General features: G+C 39.3%; 1 protein-coding gene across 2 annotated transcripts in view; it reads left to right on the forward strand.

Annotated features, from left to right (window-relative positions):
- EVC (EvC ciliary complex subunit 1) overlaps positions 1-17,825 on the forward strand; it is a 57,094-nt gene that overhangs the window by 34,473 nt on the left and 4,796 nt on the right. For both annotated transcript variants that reach the window (XM_026121959.2, XM_026121958.2), the window contains exons 13-17: positions 6,476-6,585; positions 7,958-8,168; positions 11,461-11,667; positions 12,412-12,556; positions 15,897-16,005. In XM_026121959.2, the coding sequence (XP_025977744.2) occupies positions 6,476-6,585; positions 7,958-8,168; positions 11,461-11,667; positions 12,412-12,556; positions 15,897-16,005 (782 nt within the window). The remainder of the gene's footprint in view (positions 1-6,475; positions 6,586-7,957; positions 8,169-11,460; positions 11,668-12,411; positions 12,557-15,896; positions 16,006-17,825) is intronic.

Genomic DNA, 17,825 nt, shown 5'->3' on the forward strand with positions numbered 1-17,825 from the left:
TCTGTCTCATATTAGAGTCTCATATAACAACTTCAGGATATTCTCAGCTTAATGACATCTTCCCATATGCTTTGTGCTGTGTTGTATATGTGTTTGTGTCTGCATGAATACCTCTCTCTATATATACATGTATACATATATATATCCTTGATTGTTCAGCACCTCCTGGTTTAATCTGCATATGCAGTATTTGCACAGTATTCACTTGTCATGGGCCTGTCAGTGATTAAATACATGTGAACCAATAGAATCATTTCTGCAGGTTAAGTAAATGGTTGATAAGTATTAATTGAGTCCCTAATTATTGCAAAATACAAAATGTTTTGCCTACTCATTTTATGGGTTCCTCCATAAGCCATATGAAACAGGAAACAGTGAACTTCCTACTAAATCTGGTAGAGTGGTTTGTTTGCTCACCAGTGGTTTTAGAATACTCTGGGGTATTTAGAAGCTCAATAATTTGTTGGAAGTTATTAACTACTACTTTTTTTTCCATATTTGTTATTTTGGAATTATACAATGACTCTCCAATAATTTTACCTTTACTGCATTGTAACTCACCTGTTATTTCAACTGTTTTGAAAAATAACTCTGCTTGCCCCTTCTGCTTTTGTGTCACAGCAATAGCTGAAAAACTAAAAATAAAATGTCCTTGGGTCTCTAAGTACCACTGCAGACAATGAGTCTACTCATGTGCTTTAAGTTAAGGATGGGCATGAGTATTTTGTAGGACTGTTGGCTAGTATTTAGTGTTGGAATTTGACGTACCTATACCTACAGTGATTAATGAAACAATGTGTGACCCCCCCCCCCCCCCCCCCCCGTTCATCAGAGATTATATTCAATAGCTTTCTTGGCCAAGCTAAGCATCTAGGTGCCTGTTCACTGTCAGGTTCACATAGGGTTCATGAAAAGCCTGTCCTTGCATGTGAAGGACCTGAGCAGCCCAGTCCTATAGGTGCCCTTCAAGTGTCCCCCACAGTGCATGGGGCACAAAGCACCACAATGGCATCCACTGTCATTGAAAATCACATCCAGAAAAGGAGGAGGTTCTGATATGCAATTTATGATTTGCTAGAAGTTAGAGTGCGCATTTGGGCACCCTTGCTCTTGTCCTTCCACTCTCCTGTTGAATCTCAGCCATTGTTCAAAAATTAATACAACAGTCCTGAGACCAAAGAGGATGTAGTTTAATAGCTCCCATGCAGGGGGACATCTCAGTTCTAAAGTTTTGTTCCAGACACAGTTTACGGATTTGCTGTTACTATGATTGGACTCAGTTTATAAGAGTGGTTGAGTGGAGAGACCAGCACCCCAGTACTGTTTCCCAAGGGATTAAAAGAATTAGTTTGGCAAAGGACTAGTCTCCAGCACCCAGCTGCTGGATGATAGGTCCCTGGACAGCACTATATAGTGAATTCATTGTACATGGATACCAGTGTTCAAGTCATGCCCAAGTATAGGGTATTTAAATTAGAAGGCTGACTTTCCATCACTTTCAGTATGTCACAGCATTCATAATATAAAGTAGATGCCTTTCTGGCTCAAGAAAAAAAAATAAAGGGTTTGCTGACATCATTAACAATAATTACTGAGCTATCAAAGGAGGTATTCACTGAGCAATGACAGAACTCCTACATTGTTCTCTGGGTCACCAGCACCTGCAGTTGGGCCTTATTCAACATAAAAATTGCCTGAACAGCAGACAGAGCTTTCCTAAGGATGACTCATTCTGCAGATTAAATTTCTAGAGGAGACCTCTTTATTGGAAAATATATGATTCCTCAAGATGGTATTCCTTGCAGGAGTTTAAGTGGCTTTTCCAACTTTAGCATGTAGCTTTTTAGAAGTAGCTTGAACTAAACTGGAAAAAAGTCTGCTGTATCTCCAAAGAGAGCATGCAGAGGGATAGCTATTCCAGCTAGTCTGGAGATTTTCCTGTATAAACAAGTCTGAAAAACATCACACAGCTCAGCATCTTCATTCAAATGCAAAGTGCTTTTCTTGGACCTTCCCTAGTATAAACCCAGCAGCATGTACATTTAAGCAATAAAGAGGCACTTGTACCCTACAAAAAGGACAACTTGGTTTCCCCCTTTGGGAAAGAAGGAAAAGAGAGATTAAACACTTGGGATGGGTGTTCACGTCATTTGGGAGATCCCGCAGATGTTACAGTGCTGAGTATGACAGAAGAGCCCATAAATCTACATTCGTATCGACAGGCCTTTTAATTTACCAGGCATTTTCCTATAGGAGATATATCTCTCATTTGCCTTTTGATAAACATGCTGCACTAAGAGTTACATAGTCATCTGCTCTACAGAAGTGGGAAGACTGTCTAACACCAGAAGGCTTTTCACCAGGGTATTGAAGTGTGCTTACCAAGGTGACTCACAAAGACATTTTTTCCCATTAACCTGAAGTGCATTTGTTTTATCTTTCCTAGCATTTAAAACATGTCTGGGATATAAGGTCCTTTGAGGGAACAGAATCTATTTTATGCTGGAAAAGAAAAGCTCTGTTTCTTATTTCACTTTTGCCTCACAAGCTTGAGGACATGAGTAGGAATAGGAATTCCTAGCAAATAGGAATAAATCTGGTGATCATGTGGACTCACTCCCTCCACTCACAAGGGCAACAGATCCTGAGCTGGTGTAAATCGTGATAGCTGTATTTAAGTCTTTTTTTTTTTTTAACCTCTTGATTGCACTGGAGGCCAGATCAAGCCCCTTGTGAGCCCGTGGGAGCTTCTTAAAACTTTTTGATTGTGTTATTTGTTTAAATCTTAGTGGTCTAATGATTTCTGTAGAACAGCATTAATGTCTGTGCACTAGTTACACAGGGCAAAGTGTTGCACTTGTTTAACTTACTTATTGGCATTCAGCGTGCATCACACACCACCTACAGGCTGTTAGAGCAAAATTGCTTTCCTTCGATTTCCTGAAAGAATCTGTGCTAAAAGTGTCAAACTGAGAGTTGCAGAAAGAGTGAGCTTACCTGGGTCTAATTTGCTATTGCATCTGAGGTCTAACTCAAAAAAAAAAAAAAGTTTCCATTACTTACAAAGGCATACTCAACACCTTTATTGCCAAAGAGTAATAGTCTCTGTTAGCTATGCTCCAGAAGATCTCATATTGACTTGTTGCCAGGAAACCAGACACCAAGCAACATACAGAGACACAGGGAGGTGAGGAGATTTCCATCCATTGCCACATCATTGCTTGACACCCACAGAGGTCAATCAGCATCTGCTTATCAGTTCTGACATGGTGTGCTTTTTATTGCTTTCTCTCACTTTCATAGAGATTCATTTTTTCGTGGTGATTGGAATGACTCTTCAAGTAGCCTAACACTCCTCTGAGTTCCATGTCCTCCAGCCCAAACACCCTCCCACTGACAATGATTTTGTCCCTGATTTTAACAGTTAAAAGCAGGCGAGGAATCAGAGATCCCATGCTCCATTCCAGCCACCAAGTGCAGAACACAGTCATTTTCTCAATCTTGTTTGTACTGATCTTGCGGTATTTATCAATATTTTGGTGACATTATATTGGACAAGTGCTGAGATGAACCAGAAAGTGATGTGGAATGCTGCATTAAGAGAGCTTCTAATTTAGGTACAACACAGTTCCTCTTCAGGCAGCCCAGGCCCAGTCTGACTGAAGATCCAGACTTTCTGGTGGCCTCTCTCAGCCTCTTTGAGTGCAGGAAGGTGGAAAGGCAAAACTATGAAATATATATAGAACTCTATATAATGTAATGGGAGGAGGTCCCCATCTTCCCTGAACAGTGTTGAGTGTTCCAGCAGTGTAGGACCATCCCCAAGAAAAGGAAAAGCTTTAAAAAGCTCCAGGCAACTTGGCCAAGTGGTGGAAGATCAGTGCAGCTCAAAAGGGGACTTTTTATCCTGGTTTGATGAAATAGCTGTCCTTTTTTGCTATTTTTCAGCCATATGCCACCAGCCTCAAATTAAGATTCACAGAGAATCTTTGATGCTGCATTTGTGTTTGTGTGTGTGAGTTCTAGTATTTGGGGAGTGGAAAATATCCAGCCCCTCCAAGTTCATCCTAGTGAGTAGCTGAAGTGTTACTACCAATAAGACATATAGTATTCTGTTCCTATTCCCATTTTATCCTTGCCATCTTGATCATCTTCCTAATGGTCTTTCTGAGATAAAGTGATAGTTTATTATTTGGTCCAAATCTAAAGCTTCCTTATTTATCACCTCCTCTTAAATGCATGGTAATCCCCTTTCTTTCCTCTAAATTTGTTCTCTTATTATTTATATGGCTTATACACTTCCACTGTTCAGTTTAATAACTGTGTGCCAGGGGTGATTTTATACTGCATTATAAGCTTCCCATTGGTCTCAGAGGGGTGAGGAGACCTTTTTTGTATTTTGCATACAGCTTGTGTTAGATGTACTCTCAGTGGAAATGACTCATTCTTTGCTTTTAAAAGAAAGTCTGCATTCACCATTACAGAACAATGTTATTTCTTAATAAGCAATACGAAGTAAACAGCTATGGCAATCCCTACTACAATCCCTGTCTTTGTTATCATTCTGAGTGCCTTTTTGGACAGGATGTACTGAAAGCAGAAGTGTTTTGTTTCTTGGCTGCAATATTGTAACATTTGCAATTCCAATTGTAAATCAAAGAAAACTCTCCCGTCTTCCCTATCTTGGTGATCTACATCAGATTTAATCCTCATGCTGTTTGAGAGTACACGGGCAGATACGCACTTTAAGAACAACTTCTCAATTAATAACCAAGTCTCTGAAAAATGATGGGAAGGCACAACTTAGCCACAGGCAGTCTGTCATTGAAAATACTCTTCTGCAAAATAAAAGGTCATTTGCAGCCCTTCTTCTTGTAACTGCTGAAAGAGACATTACAATACCCCCTGCAATGGATGGGCTTGGTAAACTGGGCATATGTACAGGTGTGAAGCACTAGGAAACACTAGGAAATGGTATCCACAAAAACCTGCTGAAGAGAAATGCTGGGATAGTTATTGCCTCAGGCATGTGTTTGGCACCTGCCACGATGATAACCTGCAGACCTGACCACCCTTAATGTGACACTTGGGGTGGCAGATGCTGCACTCCCCCGCGGTCTGCGGTTCGCAGCGTTGCCCGGACGTATCAGCTCGGAGGCCCGGCTGCACAGCTCTGGCTCGCGGCTCCGGCCGGGAGACCTGCCGGGCTCCCCGGGGCTGTGCAGACTCTCCTCCCCACGCTGCCTCCCCACCTCGGCTGAACTCCTTCCGTCTGTCATGTGCTCACTGCTCGCCCGTCCTTCCCTAGGCATCCGACTCCGGAGCATGTGTTTTGGCAAGGTTTTCTGCATGGAGGGCAGTCAATATATGTATTGCTGTGTATACTAAAGAGAACGTGCTATCAAAGAAATAAATACACTTAGCTTTTACAAGTGGTTGATGATGTTCAGTACCTCCCAGGGGAGGTCATTCTGTCTGCACAGATAAAGCCTCTTTCCCACACAGATCACTCCTTCCCGAGGAAAAGGCTAACAAGTATGAAAGCCCAGTAACACTCCTAATACTAACAGGGGTTGCATCTTACACATCTAATTCTTTGCTAGGAGATGAGATATATTGATCTAGTGCAGTCTTGCTGTCTACTATAGCAGAAAATTTAGTCCCAATGAGGCTAGAACATGAAGTGAAACTGTCAGAGAGCCTGAGTTTTATATATAATTTAGGGCTCTGCTTACGTCTGCAAGCAGCCTGCATTTATCCAACTGCCAATATAGCCTAAAATATACTCTTCACCTCACATTAATAGAGTTTAGGCCTCACAGTCATTTCATTTATGGCTTATTAGTCATTAAATGCTGGTAATGCACTAAACAAAATCAAAGTCTGTATCTCCAAAAATTTACAGAAAATCCATCAAAACCTGTAAAGATTAAATTCTCTGATCTAAATATCACCCTGAAGGAGCTGTATGCTTATAATCAGTAAAACTAATAACCCAATCTCCATTTCTAACTATTAGACATCACTGTTCACTATACACAAAAGCATGATGGAAGATGGTATCTTTATTTTGTTCAGTGAAAATAAAACCTCCGTTCTCTACTAGGGGAAAAGAATCAAATAAAAAGCCCACTGGAACAAGTTGATAAGAGTCAATGCAATATTTTGTGCATCATTGTTCTTTTTCCCTTGGTCCTCTGCTTGCAGAAACTAGAAAATCTGTAGGAGACACAGCTCAGAACTGGTCTAAATCAGTGCAAAGCTCTCGTTCTTTTCAGTGAGCTTTGGGTCAGACTTTGAGCATTGAAAAAAATATTCTTAAGTAGAATGATTGGAATTCAGTATGAATTTGATATTTCAAAGAGAGGATTGATTGTAGCACTATTAAGAAAAAATAATGCTGGTTCATAATATAATGATTAGAATAACTGAAATCAAAGTATCTTACAATTGTACCACTTTTCCCTTTTTTTAGCTATGGCTAAAGGAGTATGCCCTGTCTGCTGTGATACAAAAACACCTATCTGAGAAACAAGAGAAGATCATTCAAGGTGTCGTAAGCAGACTAGGAGGCCTCAGTGATGAGTAAGTATGGTTTTATCACTAAGCAGTACTGTAAAACTGCATGCACAACAAAAAAAGCGTGTACAGTCCATTGGGGAAAGCAGTGCAGGATTCTTAGCTTTTTCAGCCAAAGAGACAGTTACTGTAGCTTTTTGTCTGAATGAATATTAATTGCCCCCTGTTTAGCACTGATCATGCAAAACCATCAAATATCACGACTCCTGGTAAGTATGAAAAGTAGTTTTCTGTGATTTGTCAAGTGGTACGCTTTCTGTATATCTACTCCTCTGTTTGTGAATGATTCCCAATGTTGAACCAGCCTCACTTTGCACTCTGTTTGTCACACTGGAGCTGGCTGTCCTTCAGGATAAAATGCTCAGCCGAGCATCATTTACCTCTACCTTTGCTTTCTGCCATTAGAGTGCAGCTGACCACACCCTTGCGTAGTAACGACTCCTCTGCATTCTCTGTCCGTATTCACCAAAGAAACTTTTAGCATTATCTCACCTATGTTCAGCTAAAAGTCCCTTTAATAGAGATACTTCTCAAAAAAACAAAATTTTATGTTATCTGCCTTTTTTTGATTTGATTAAGATATCAAACATCAATTCACCCTGGTCTTCTCATTACCAAAGAATCAGTTGAAGACCTATCTGTCTGGAATATTGGTATTTTTGCCATTGCACCCCATTATTTTGACTCTACTTTTCAATTAAACCATATTTTTTCACATTCTTGACTTCTACATTTCCCCAGACTTTAGTATTTACAGAGGGCTCGCGATGCCTTACACAAACACACAAATTGGATTCAGACACAAACCCACTGTGAAATATATCAACTTTATCCAAATCTGCAAACAGCTCTATTAATTTTTCATTCACTTTGTCCAGAATCAACTTCAAGTTTTGCTTTCTTTTTTTAAAAGTCACCACCAACTTGCTCCAGCCATGTCTGCCCTGCTGGCTAACACTAGCCTTTTCAAGGTCTCTTCACAGAGTGCCCCATTGCTAATCAAAGGCATGCTGTCCTGCATTTCATACAACTTAAAATAGCTTTCCTGTAGTTCTCATTACATTATCTTATCTAAAATCTTCTATTAAAACACTTTTTCTTATGAGATAAATGATGTGAACTACGAGAGATATTATTCATCTCTTTTCTTCATATTTTTGTTTTAATTTAACTTTGGCATGACCGAACTAGAAATCTGTCGCTATGGTACCTGTACTTTGTAAGTGAAAAGCATTCTAAGACATGCTTTGTATGGGAAAATGTTACATAGAATAAATCGCAATTTTGTTATCTTTGTGCAATTGCTCTGTGGAACCTGCATGCAAAATCAGCAAGCAGTTTAGTTGGTTGATTTTTTTTTTTATGGTCCTTTTTACAGGTCTGTGAACTATATATTGCAAAAACACAGGCTTCTGCTGTCTTCAGTACTCAGAAGGGTAACTCTCCGAAACATTGGGATGGCTACTCTGACCCGCATGAGGATGTCCAGGAAGAAGAGCTTGCTTCAGGAGCTGCGGGAGCAGCATGTCCTGCAGAAGAGCTCTTCCCACTGCCAAGATGAAGATCAGTGGCAGCTACAGAAAGCAGTGGTAGGTACAGGGTTCTGCTCGTTTCCCTCATGCACTGTAATGTCTGGCATTGTAGGAGATCACAAGCAATAAAAATGTTCAAATTTTGAATAGAAAGGAAAATCTTCTCTGTCAAAAAACGCACCCACTCTCGACAAGGGAGGTACCTAAGTGTATATCTATTTTAGTCTGCGCAGACATTTTAAATTCCCTAGTACTTCATCTATTTGCAATATGATAGGCATCATCTTTCCTCAGTGGGAAAGTCATCATAGCAAACTGATTTAATTATTTTATATGAAAGTACTAATTGAAGTAAATCATGGCAATGTGTTTAAGGAAGGTTGGTTTCAGCGTGAGAGAAATTCCCACTGACTCTGCTAATGATCTTAAAACACACTTGGAAAGTCCTTACTTGAGGGTCATAAGAAGAAATTCTTTCCTCCAGAAGACCTAGCACATTCTTTTATACTGTCACCATTTTTCTTTCTTCTCTGTCCTTGAGCTGGCTCAGCATCCATTCCCCTGCCCTCCTTTCAAATGGTCTGACTCCTGTAGTGCTGGGAGACAGGAGAAAATTGAAGGAATTTTTAGACTTAATGGTCCCACCAGTCAGTCTCAAATTGTTTGGTGACTATGTGTTTTAGGGTTAACCTCTCGGGTTAATATTAGGTTTTGTTGGTTAATATACTTACCTGCGTTGGATACGTGCCTAGAACAACACTGGACTTCAGATTTCCCCATCCGAGGACCCTCCCAGCAGGCATCAGTGTTAGCTGCTGCCCAACCCAGTGTTGCTGCATGTACAGGTTGAACCCATCAGACACATTTTAGCTCTGTGCTTTATTCCCTACCTGCATAATTAGCTGAGATAATACTGTGCATCTCTAATTCCTATTTACATAATACAAATCCTAATTCCCTACCTGGAAGAGGAAAAAGGAAATTCAGCTCGGTCTGCTGCCAGTTTCATAGGTGATTTTTCTATTGAACTAGTCCTTGTGAAGTGTAAAGATCTTGAATAATGAAATATAAACTCATATGACTGCGTTAATCTTGTTTTGTATTTATGTGCTTTCCACTACTCTCTCTCATGCAGTCACTTAGCTCCCACAGGGACATTAATTGATGTAATCACTGTGTTCCCTAACAAAAATCAAGTGTCCCCAGGTATTAGTGTTCTTTTGGCCTCTCCATTACAACCTCTTTCCAAGGCCAGCTAAAAAGAAAGGAAATGCCTCAAAATATATATAAAGATCCATGCTGCCAAAGGAGAAATACGGACTAGATGTGGATTTGGGAAGATCCTCCAAAACTACAACTAATGTGTAAAGAGTTAACGAGGAGGTTGATTTGCAGGCACTCAGACAGAGTTTTAACCTGTACTAATAGAGTATTTTTAGCTAAATTTAATTTGAGGTTGTGCCAATTTTAGACTTGCAGACAGCATTAAGGGGAAATTAATCTGTTTATTTCATATAAAATGTAAGTTTCATTCCGGAAAATAGAAGTGCAGAAGCCTAGCTGAGTCATGACGACATGACATTTGGGTCTTTTAAAAAAAGAGAAACTGTTTTATGACCTACCACTGTCTTAAAAAAACTCAAAAACACATGCCCGAGCTATTAAGAAAGACGTGTCAGAATAACCCAGCATTAATAGGGATTTCATTATTTTTCACAGATGAACGTGGGCAGAGCAGGTTATTTCCTACTTGCATCTCCTATTTCCCAGAAGGAATGTACATACTATAGAATCCCACAGAATAATTTCATTTTATTTAGCCTTAAATGAGAATATTGATAGAGGGGACATCAGCAGCTCAAAAAGACGAGCAAATTCAAAACCTGTGGAAAACTGTAATACCAGGGTACATACGAGAAAGAACAGGCTGTGCTGGAGAGTGTGTACGACTGTGTGCTAAAGAGCATATAGAGTAAAAGCGGGTTACAAAAAGTTAATTGTCAAGGAAAATAATGTGGAAGCTCAATGCATTTGAAATTCTGGGTCCAAATAGAAATAGAGAAGATTGAGGTTCCTACACAGACTGGGGAGTGAAGTCAAGTTAAACTTCTGGACCCCGAGACAGCATCATGACTCTTTGTGAAGCAGCTGGTCACTCACACAGCAAAATCAGACATGGCTCTTAGCCTGGTCCAGGGCAGTGCTCAAAGTCTGTTTTAAAACTGTTGCTGCAAAAAAAACCACTTTGAGACCGTGACCATAATGCAGTCGAGTTTAACATCCTGGCACAACAATCAGAAGGCAAAATAACCACCACGATGGTGTTTGATTTCATGAAGAAGCATTGCATAAAAATGAGGAAGCAAATTTAAAAAGAAAATAAAAGTGGCAGCCAAAGGGGAAAAATGTATGAATGTCACTGCGTAAATCCATGGTCGTATTCACACCTTCAGTATGGTGTATGGCTCTGCTCGCTGCCATCCTCCCCATCGCGTGGATAATACAACAGAACTAGAAGAAGCCTGGAAAATGGTGGCAAGGATGGTCAAAGGAACTCAAGAGACTACAACTCTTCAGCATAAAGGAGGAGTGTCTTCTGGGTCATAGGTTTCAAAACTGGCATAAAATATCTGAATACAGAACAATTGTTCATTTTTTTCTAATTTCTTGTTTTTAATACTAGAATAAGAGAGCATCAAGCAAAGCTATTAGATAGTAGGTTCAAAACTAAGAAATATGTTGATAAACTGTTGAATACACAACCTCAGGATGCTGTAGTAGCAAGAGTGTAAAATAGACTCTGAGTGCTATTAAACACATCCAGGGCAGAAAACCCTCTCAAAGGCCTTAGGTAAAAATACACTGACTTTTCCTCAGGTAGATGCCCACAAATGGGATGAGTATTGCAGCAATCTAACTGTACACTTGCCTCATGCTTCTGCTCTTCTCTAGGCAGCCACAGTTATCTCTTACTGAAATTGGGATATTTGAGATAGATTGTTCTTATTTGGAATAGAAATAGGACCAAATTCAACACTACATAATATAAAGATGGGAATACATCGCTTGGGAATGACTGGTGAGACAGGATGCAACTATTACCTCATATATATCATGAGGGAGGCCAAAACCAGGGAGGGAAAATTAATATTTGAGATACTGAATATTTGGTGCGAAGACAAATGTGTTGAGTGGCAGTACATAAATTTACACTGGAAATTAGATGATTCTAAGCATTAAAAGAATAATGTTCTGAATTGTTATGGGATATTTTTTACAGTGAAGCTGAATAAATTTATGAATGCATTTATGTGACACAGTACCTGCTATAATTTTGTCCGACTACCAGGAGTCCCACATTCTGGAAGAAGAAGAGAAGCTCGAGGAAGAAACACAGCAAACACATTTAGAATTTCACCAGCAGTTAGTCACTGAAATCCAAGAAGCTCTTCATTTTCTTCAGCAACACATGGAGCAAGTGATCGGGCAGACACTGCTGCAGCATGCCCGACAAGAAGCTGCAAAAAAAAATTCAGATGATGGGCTGGACTTCAAGGTATTAAAACCATCAACAACAGCTTTCTTAACAAAACGAAAACTACGTTGATAAAATGGAGGGAAACTTCATTTATGTATTAGCCTATGCTTGGAAGTATCTGTGGGAAACATTTAAAACTAAAGATACTGTACAAACTATTCATAAACTGAGACCGGTGTAGACTGGCTCAGCAGGCAAACCAGGTTTCATTAAGCCAAACCCCAGAATATGAAAGAATTAAAAGAGTTCTTGATTACAAAGGGAATCAGAAAAATGAGGAAGAAATTGAGGTGATTATCTGTTAATCAAGAGTTTAAGGTTAATTAATAGTATTCATACATTAATAGCTTAATGTTAATTTATAGATTCATAATTCATAGATTAATGAAATTCTTGCAAAGTAAATATTCAGATTTTCTGTATGATGGAAAGTGTAGTAGAGCTACACGTTTATTGATTTACTTTGCTGCGAGTAAAAGGGAAAATGGGCTATAGAGATTGAGCAGTTGAAGGAATGGTCCTTTGCCAGATGGAGGTGAGGCACATTAGAAAGATTTTGCTGTAATTTTTCATGTTGAAATGTTCCTCGGGTGTATAGAAATATTTTTTTTTCCAGCATGTCAGTCTGCCACATTTCTAAAGCACAAAATTCACAATCTTGAATGCATGTACAAAATTATATTAGCCCTTCAGTTTTAGGCAGATAAAGCACTTCAGTTCTTGACTTAGAAAATGAGCTGTTGCTTGTTTTGTTTAATACAGGAGAGGCTGGTGGAAACAGCTGTAGAAAGTGTGTACGTGACCAGCAATAATATCACTAGACTGGTGCAAAACTACTACCAACAATTAGGAAAAATCACAGAATGTTACGAAGGGAAAAAACTTCAGCAATTGAAATCCTTGCAAGGTATGTGTCATTTTGACAACTATCAGGTAATAACAGCTTTTTAACAGATAGCATTCATTTTCTTATCGTTGTAAAGATGTCTTTCAGAAGTAACAGAAATATAGTATTTAAAATAAGGAGCAAAGTAAAATGAATGTGTAGGTCAATTTCTTTCTTTGAAGGAGAAGTGGTAGAAGTATCGTAATTATTGTTATTAATAACTACTTGAATACAATCCTAGATGCATGACTCCATTACTGTGTTTGGTACAAACACACAGAGAAAGATGGCTCTTTGTCAAAGAGATTATGGTATAACCACATACTCTGGGTCATCAAGTGAAGATCAGAGATACTACCGCAGCCACAATCACCAGCAGTTGATTTTTCTGGTGCTGCTAAGTGTTACTCCTAAGTGTAACCTAAGTGTAGGTTGTACCTACCATGTACCTCTGCGATGAACGCTCTTCAACTTTGCATGTTAATATAAGCAAATAATATGAATCAATGAATTTAATATTCATAGGGAGAGAGGGTATATGACGAGCCCAGTAGCTGGAGCATTAGCCCAGAAGGGGGAAGATCCAGGTTTGCAATCCCTGCTCCCATGGTAGAAAACACAAATATTGTTGGCAGATGGTCGGCTTTCTCTGAGGTGCATGCCCTCAGCTTTGGGAAAGAGGTTCTCATATTGATTCCTTTTCTGGCTCAATGAAAAGTCACTCTCTAAAGTACAGGAAATTCATTAGGATGAGGAGACAGAGAAAAGTCAAGCATTCCCAGCCTGGAATAGCTTGTGAGCTACCACATTGTTTCTTAACTGTCAACCACGACCCTCTCACAGGTTACAAAACTGCTCATAAGGTTTATGAACTACTGGATCCCACATAAATACAGGTATTTTTTCCTGGAATTATTTTTAATTGCTGGCAGAAGCTTAGTTCCTTCTGCACAAGAGAACAAAAGCAAACTGTGATCATTGGCTTCCTCTGTAAACACTCTGCCTGCCCCTGGATGAAGGCTATCGACATTAGATGAAGTTAGCAAGTTAGCAGAATGGCAATAACATCAAAGACTAAGTGTTTGAGACACATGGAGTGGATGAATAAAAGCTGTTTTCTAAAAATAAAGTTACCCATTTTAAACAGAACTGATTCTTTAACTACAGAAGAGAGATTTTTTTTTAAGAGCAGGCCTACTCATTCAATGCTGAGATCCAGAGATGAGGCTGGACGGGCACTTTGGTAGGATTTGTGATCACCAGTAGGAGCTAGGTACATGCATTGGCTGTAAGATAGAACCAATCTCTTTGGCACTGCCCTATTATAAATCTTGAAAACTTTAATATTGGAAGACAGAGGTAAGCAAAATCTGTGCTGGGATTTTTGACAATATGTATTTTAGTCATTGGCAGTAAGCGAGGCAATCAGTTACCTAAACTCTCGCAAAGACATTCTAAAGACCTCTTTGTCCCTGATCCAGCTAGCTACAAACATACTTCTCAATGAAAAAAATAGTGTTCGTTTAACCAGGGATAAACCCAAAGCCTTTTCCAGAATGCTGCTCTGACCTCAACTGAGAGGGATACCATTACCTGCTTGAATGTTTTGCTTCATCAGCATTTGGATTATTGCTCGCAGTTGGTCTCCCAAAGAGGCTGTGGGATCTAGGAAACCAGCCACTAGAACGACAGTTAATCTTTTGGTAATTACTCCTTTAGAATATTTTGTCTCTCAGTGTTTGTGTGGATATATTATTGTTTCAGTGTATTGCTGTTCCATGAAGTACAAGGAAGAATTTTACATGTGTAAGCAGCTACTACAAGATCGCATTTTCTTTTCAATAGAAGAAAAAGAAAATCCCTTCTGCTGCAGTGTAAGCCTACAGGCATGAGGGATGATGAGAGCATTTATGTTAGTAATAACAACAAGAGCATTTTAGACTTTGGTGGCCAGAGAGAAACCCAGAAAGTCACAGATCAAATGAATAGCTACAGTGAAAAAAATATTGCAAACCTACATGTGTGTGCTACAATCCAGCTGAGTTTTTCTGTAACAATGGGTGGCTACTTCCCCTTTGTTGGTGTTTTTCACATTAAGAGCAAGTACTAGATCCCATAAGGAACTTCGATGGTTTAATATGTCCCAGCCCTCCTTTAATTAAAGTCCAAATTTGTGATGCAAACCTTGTGCCTTTCTCCTTTCAGCTGCTGTGTCACCCTAGCAGCACTTAAATGTCTCTCTCTGACACTTAACAGCCCGGAGCTGTGCCCCTGGGTGCAGCTGAGATGCCCTGAGCCCTGCCAGCCAGCTGCTTCCCATCCGAGCTCAGCCCGGAGGCAGAGCATACGCGTTTCTTCCTTTTCTAAGGGGCTGATCCATCAGACAGCCTGCAAGCACAATTACCACAATGAGGGAATGATTCTCCTTACCAAATACACTTGCAACCTATCTCTAAAATACAAGATTTTTCATCAGCAACGTTGGCAGTAGGGCCACATAATGTATAATAGCCCAGCAGTTAGCATATGCACTTAGGAAATTGCTTCTGTACTTCATCAGGTGACAGTTAGATGGAAAATACGTCACAGCCCAACAAGTAAGGACCATAATGCCGGGCATCCCTCTCCCAGGGGGTCTACCTAACATCATGCAGCAGGATATTGCTTCCTTTTGCCTCTGTTGGCCGTGCAAATTTTAATTTATGGTCTGCCTGGCACAGCCACAGGAAGAAAGGTGGAGGCATCTCCCCTCTCCTGGCCAGCCCACCTTGGCCTGGGGACAGCCAGTAACTACTCTCCTGGACGGTGCCTGGGCAGGAGAGGTGCCCGCCAAGCTTCCCAGATGCTAGGAAAAGGTAGGATGGTTCCCAGATGAGCTTTCTCACTCCCGATCTGTTGTGTATCCATCCACCTCCCTCCCTCTGCATGCTCCAAAGCAGCAGCCATCCACAACAGCGGATGTGAGGAAACCTACCCTATGTCTGACGTTGCAATTTTCATTCAGGTATTTCAGGTCCCATTTAAGGCATCAAGATCTTTTCATAAAATTTCTCTTTTAACTTCCACATTAATCAATCAGCCTAGTGGGAAGAATAGATAAAAATCAGAATTCACTGGCAATTAGCATTTGAGCTAAATCGATCAAAGTGGTGTCTGATTATGCAACAAATTACAATGGCGGTGCAGTTGTACATAAGAAGTACTTGCTATCCCTCAAGAGCAATTTCTATGGAAAGGCCACCTAGAACTTAAATTAATTTCATTAATTAGTGCTGATGCGAAACATAAATTGAAAAGTTGCCCCAGTTCAAAGTAAAGTTTGTAATTTTGAGCAGAAAATTTTACAGAAGTGTTATTTCAGCAGAAAGAGGTGAAAGGAGCAGACTTAGAAAGAAACAAGAGAATGAACAGGCATTGAAAGAAAAACCGAACAAAGGCCTCCTGGACATATCGTCTGCAGTCCATCAAAGGTAAGAGCAGGCAGGAATACTGCCAGCTCTATTTTAATGTTGTTACTTGTTGTTGATCTATGTAAGTGTCTAGCTTAATAAATGTCTTGGTTTTGCATTTTATGTTTTGTCTTTGCAAGAAAAGAAGTATCTGTTGCCAAATTATGTCTGCCTTTTGATCACAGAAAATTACATTCTTATTAAACTTTTTGATGCTCATTAATTAAAGACTGAAGAACTATGTATAGACAGTTAAAGAGAGAACAAAAAACAATTCCGAAACATACACCAATTTTAAAAAGAAATTTAAAATGAAGGATGGGAACTGATGCTGTTCAATTCATTACGTTACATCTTTTCTGCTTTAAACTTGTTAGTTTGCTGTTGAATAAATGTGAATGCATGAATAATATTCAAAATGCCAAGATTTGGACAGTCAGGCTTACTTGCACTAAATTTAAGGCCAAATCCCTCAAATGTGAATTAAATAAACATCAGTAATGAATTAAATATAATTTTACAAAACTTAGAGTCCAAACAAAAAAAGCACTGCAAATCCAAAGGAATATGTTAGCATCATAAAAAGCTGTATTTTGTATGTTTGCAAGACTTAGCAAGCCTGTGATATATTTTTGTAATCGTTTTATTTCTTTACTTTTTGTTTATTATCCAAAACAATATAGCATCTACAATTTTGACATGGTAAAAAGGTTAATAGTTTTTTAGATACTCTGCTGCTTCTAAATTGAAAGAAATCATTGCCCACTTTCTGTTTTTCATCCCTGTTTTGAAATAGTTTAGAAATGGATTCCTGTAATGAAGGGCCTCAGAAAAGATTGGTTAGTCATTCAATGTCAACTTCATCATTTATTCTCACATACAAATTCAGTTCTAGCTGTTGTTTCAATTTTTTTTCCTATAATATATTCCAGTATTTTAAAATAAAATACAGTTAAAATGGCCTTCATGCAAGCAGAAAATGCAGTAATGAGTAAAGTTGTTTTGTATCTAAGTTGGTTTCATAACACTTAGTCGGCAATCAAGCCCCATTTCCTATTGCTATTATGATTTCTTCTAGGATCAAATCCCAGACCCGTGTCAATCAATGGCAAAATTTCCATTTATCTCACTCCTATTAAACTCAATAGAAATTCTTTTATGTGTTTTGGCCTTTGGTGAAAGGTTATGAGTACAAGTTGAAAGAGCATATTTTGAAACCTAATGTGCTGCAAGCATTGACCATGACGATAGTAACTTAATGATGTGTAGCTGCCAGGAACAGTTTGTAGTACACCTCCTTCCCTGAAGGACCATGATGGTTGATTGACAGTGTTACTTCAAGTTAGATCAGGCAAGAGAAAAGAAGAATTAAAGATTCAAAGTTGCATTCATTCAGGTTCTACTGTATTAATACTAATCTTTAACCAGCAAAATAAGACAATCAAATAATATAGACGTCAATGCTCCAGATGCCAAGTTTTGCACTGTCAAATTTTTGGTTCAGTCTCAACCTGGTCCTGAAGAGCCTCAATGAAATAGGTACTTCTTAATCCTTTATCTTTCCACCTGATCCTCTAACATCTTGTCTTTTTGGCAACCAGACAGTAGAACTGATCTGAGGATTCACTGCGAAAAATGTACCGTGGTTTTGAAAGGAGACCTTAACATTAGAGCACTAAATTCCAACTCCTGAAGTCCAGAGATGGATGACCCAAACTCCTACTGCAATTCCTTCCTCAGAAAGGAACCAGTATTCCATGGACAGCCAATGCGGGCAGTTAAAATAAAAATCTACAGTAAAGTTAGTTGTCCCAGCAGGAGCTGGCTGGGCAGATATTGTT

Source organism: Dromaius novaehollandiae, chromosome 4 (genome assembly GCF_036370855.1).
Source record: "Dromaius novaehollandiae isolate bDroNov1 chromosome 4, bDroNov1.hap1, whole genome shotgun sequence".
Taxonomy (NCBI): domain Eukaryota; kingdom Metazoa; phylum Chordata; class Aves; order Casuariiformes; family Dromaiidae; genus Dromaius; species Dromaius novaehollandiae.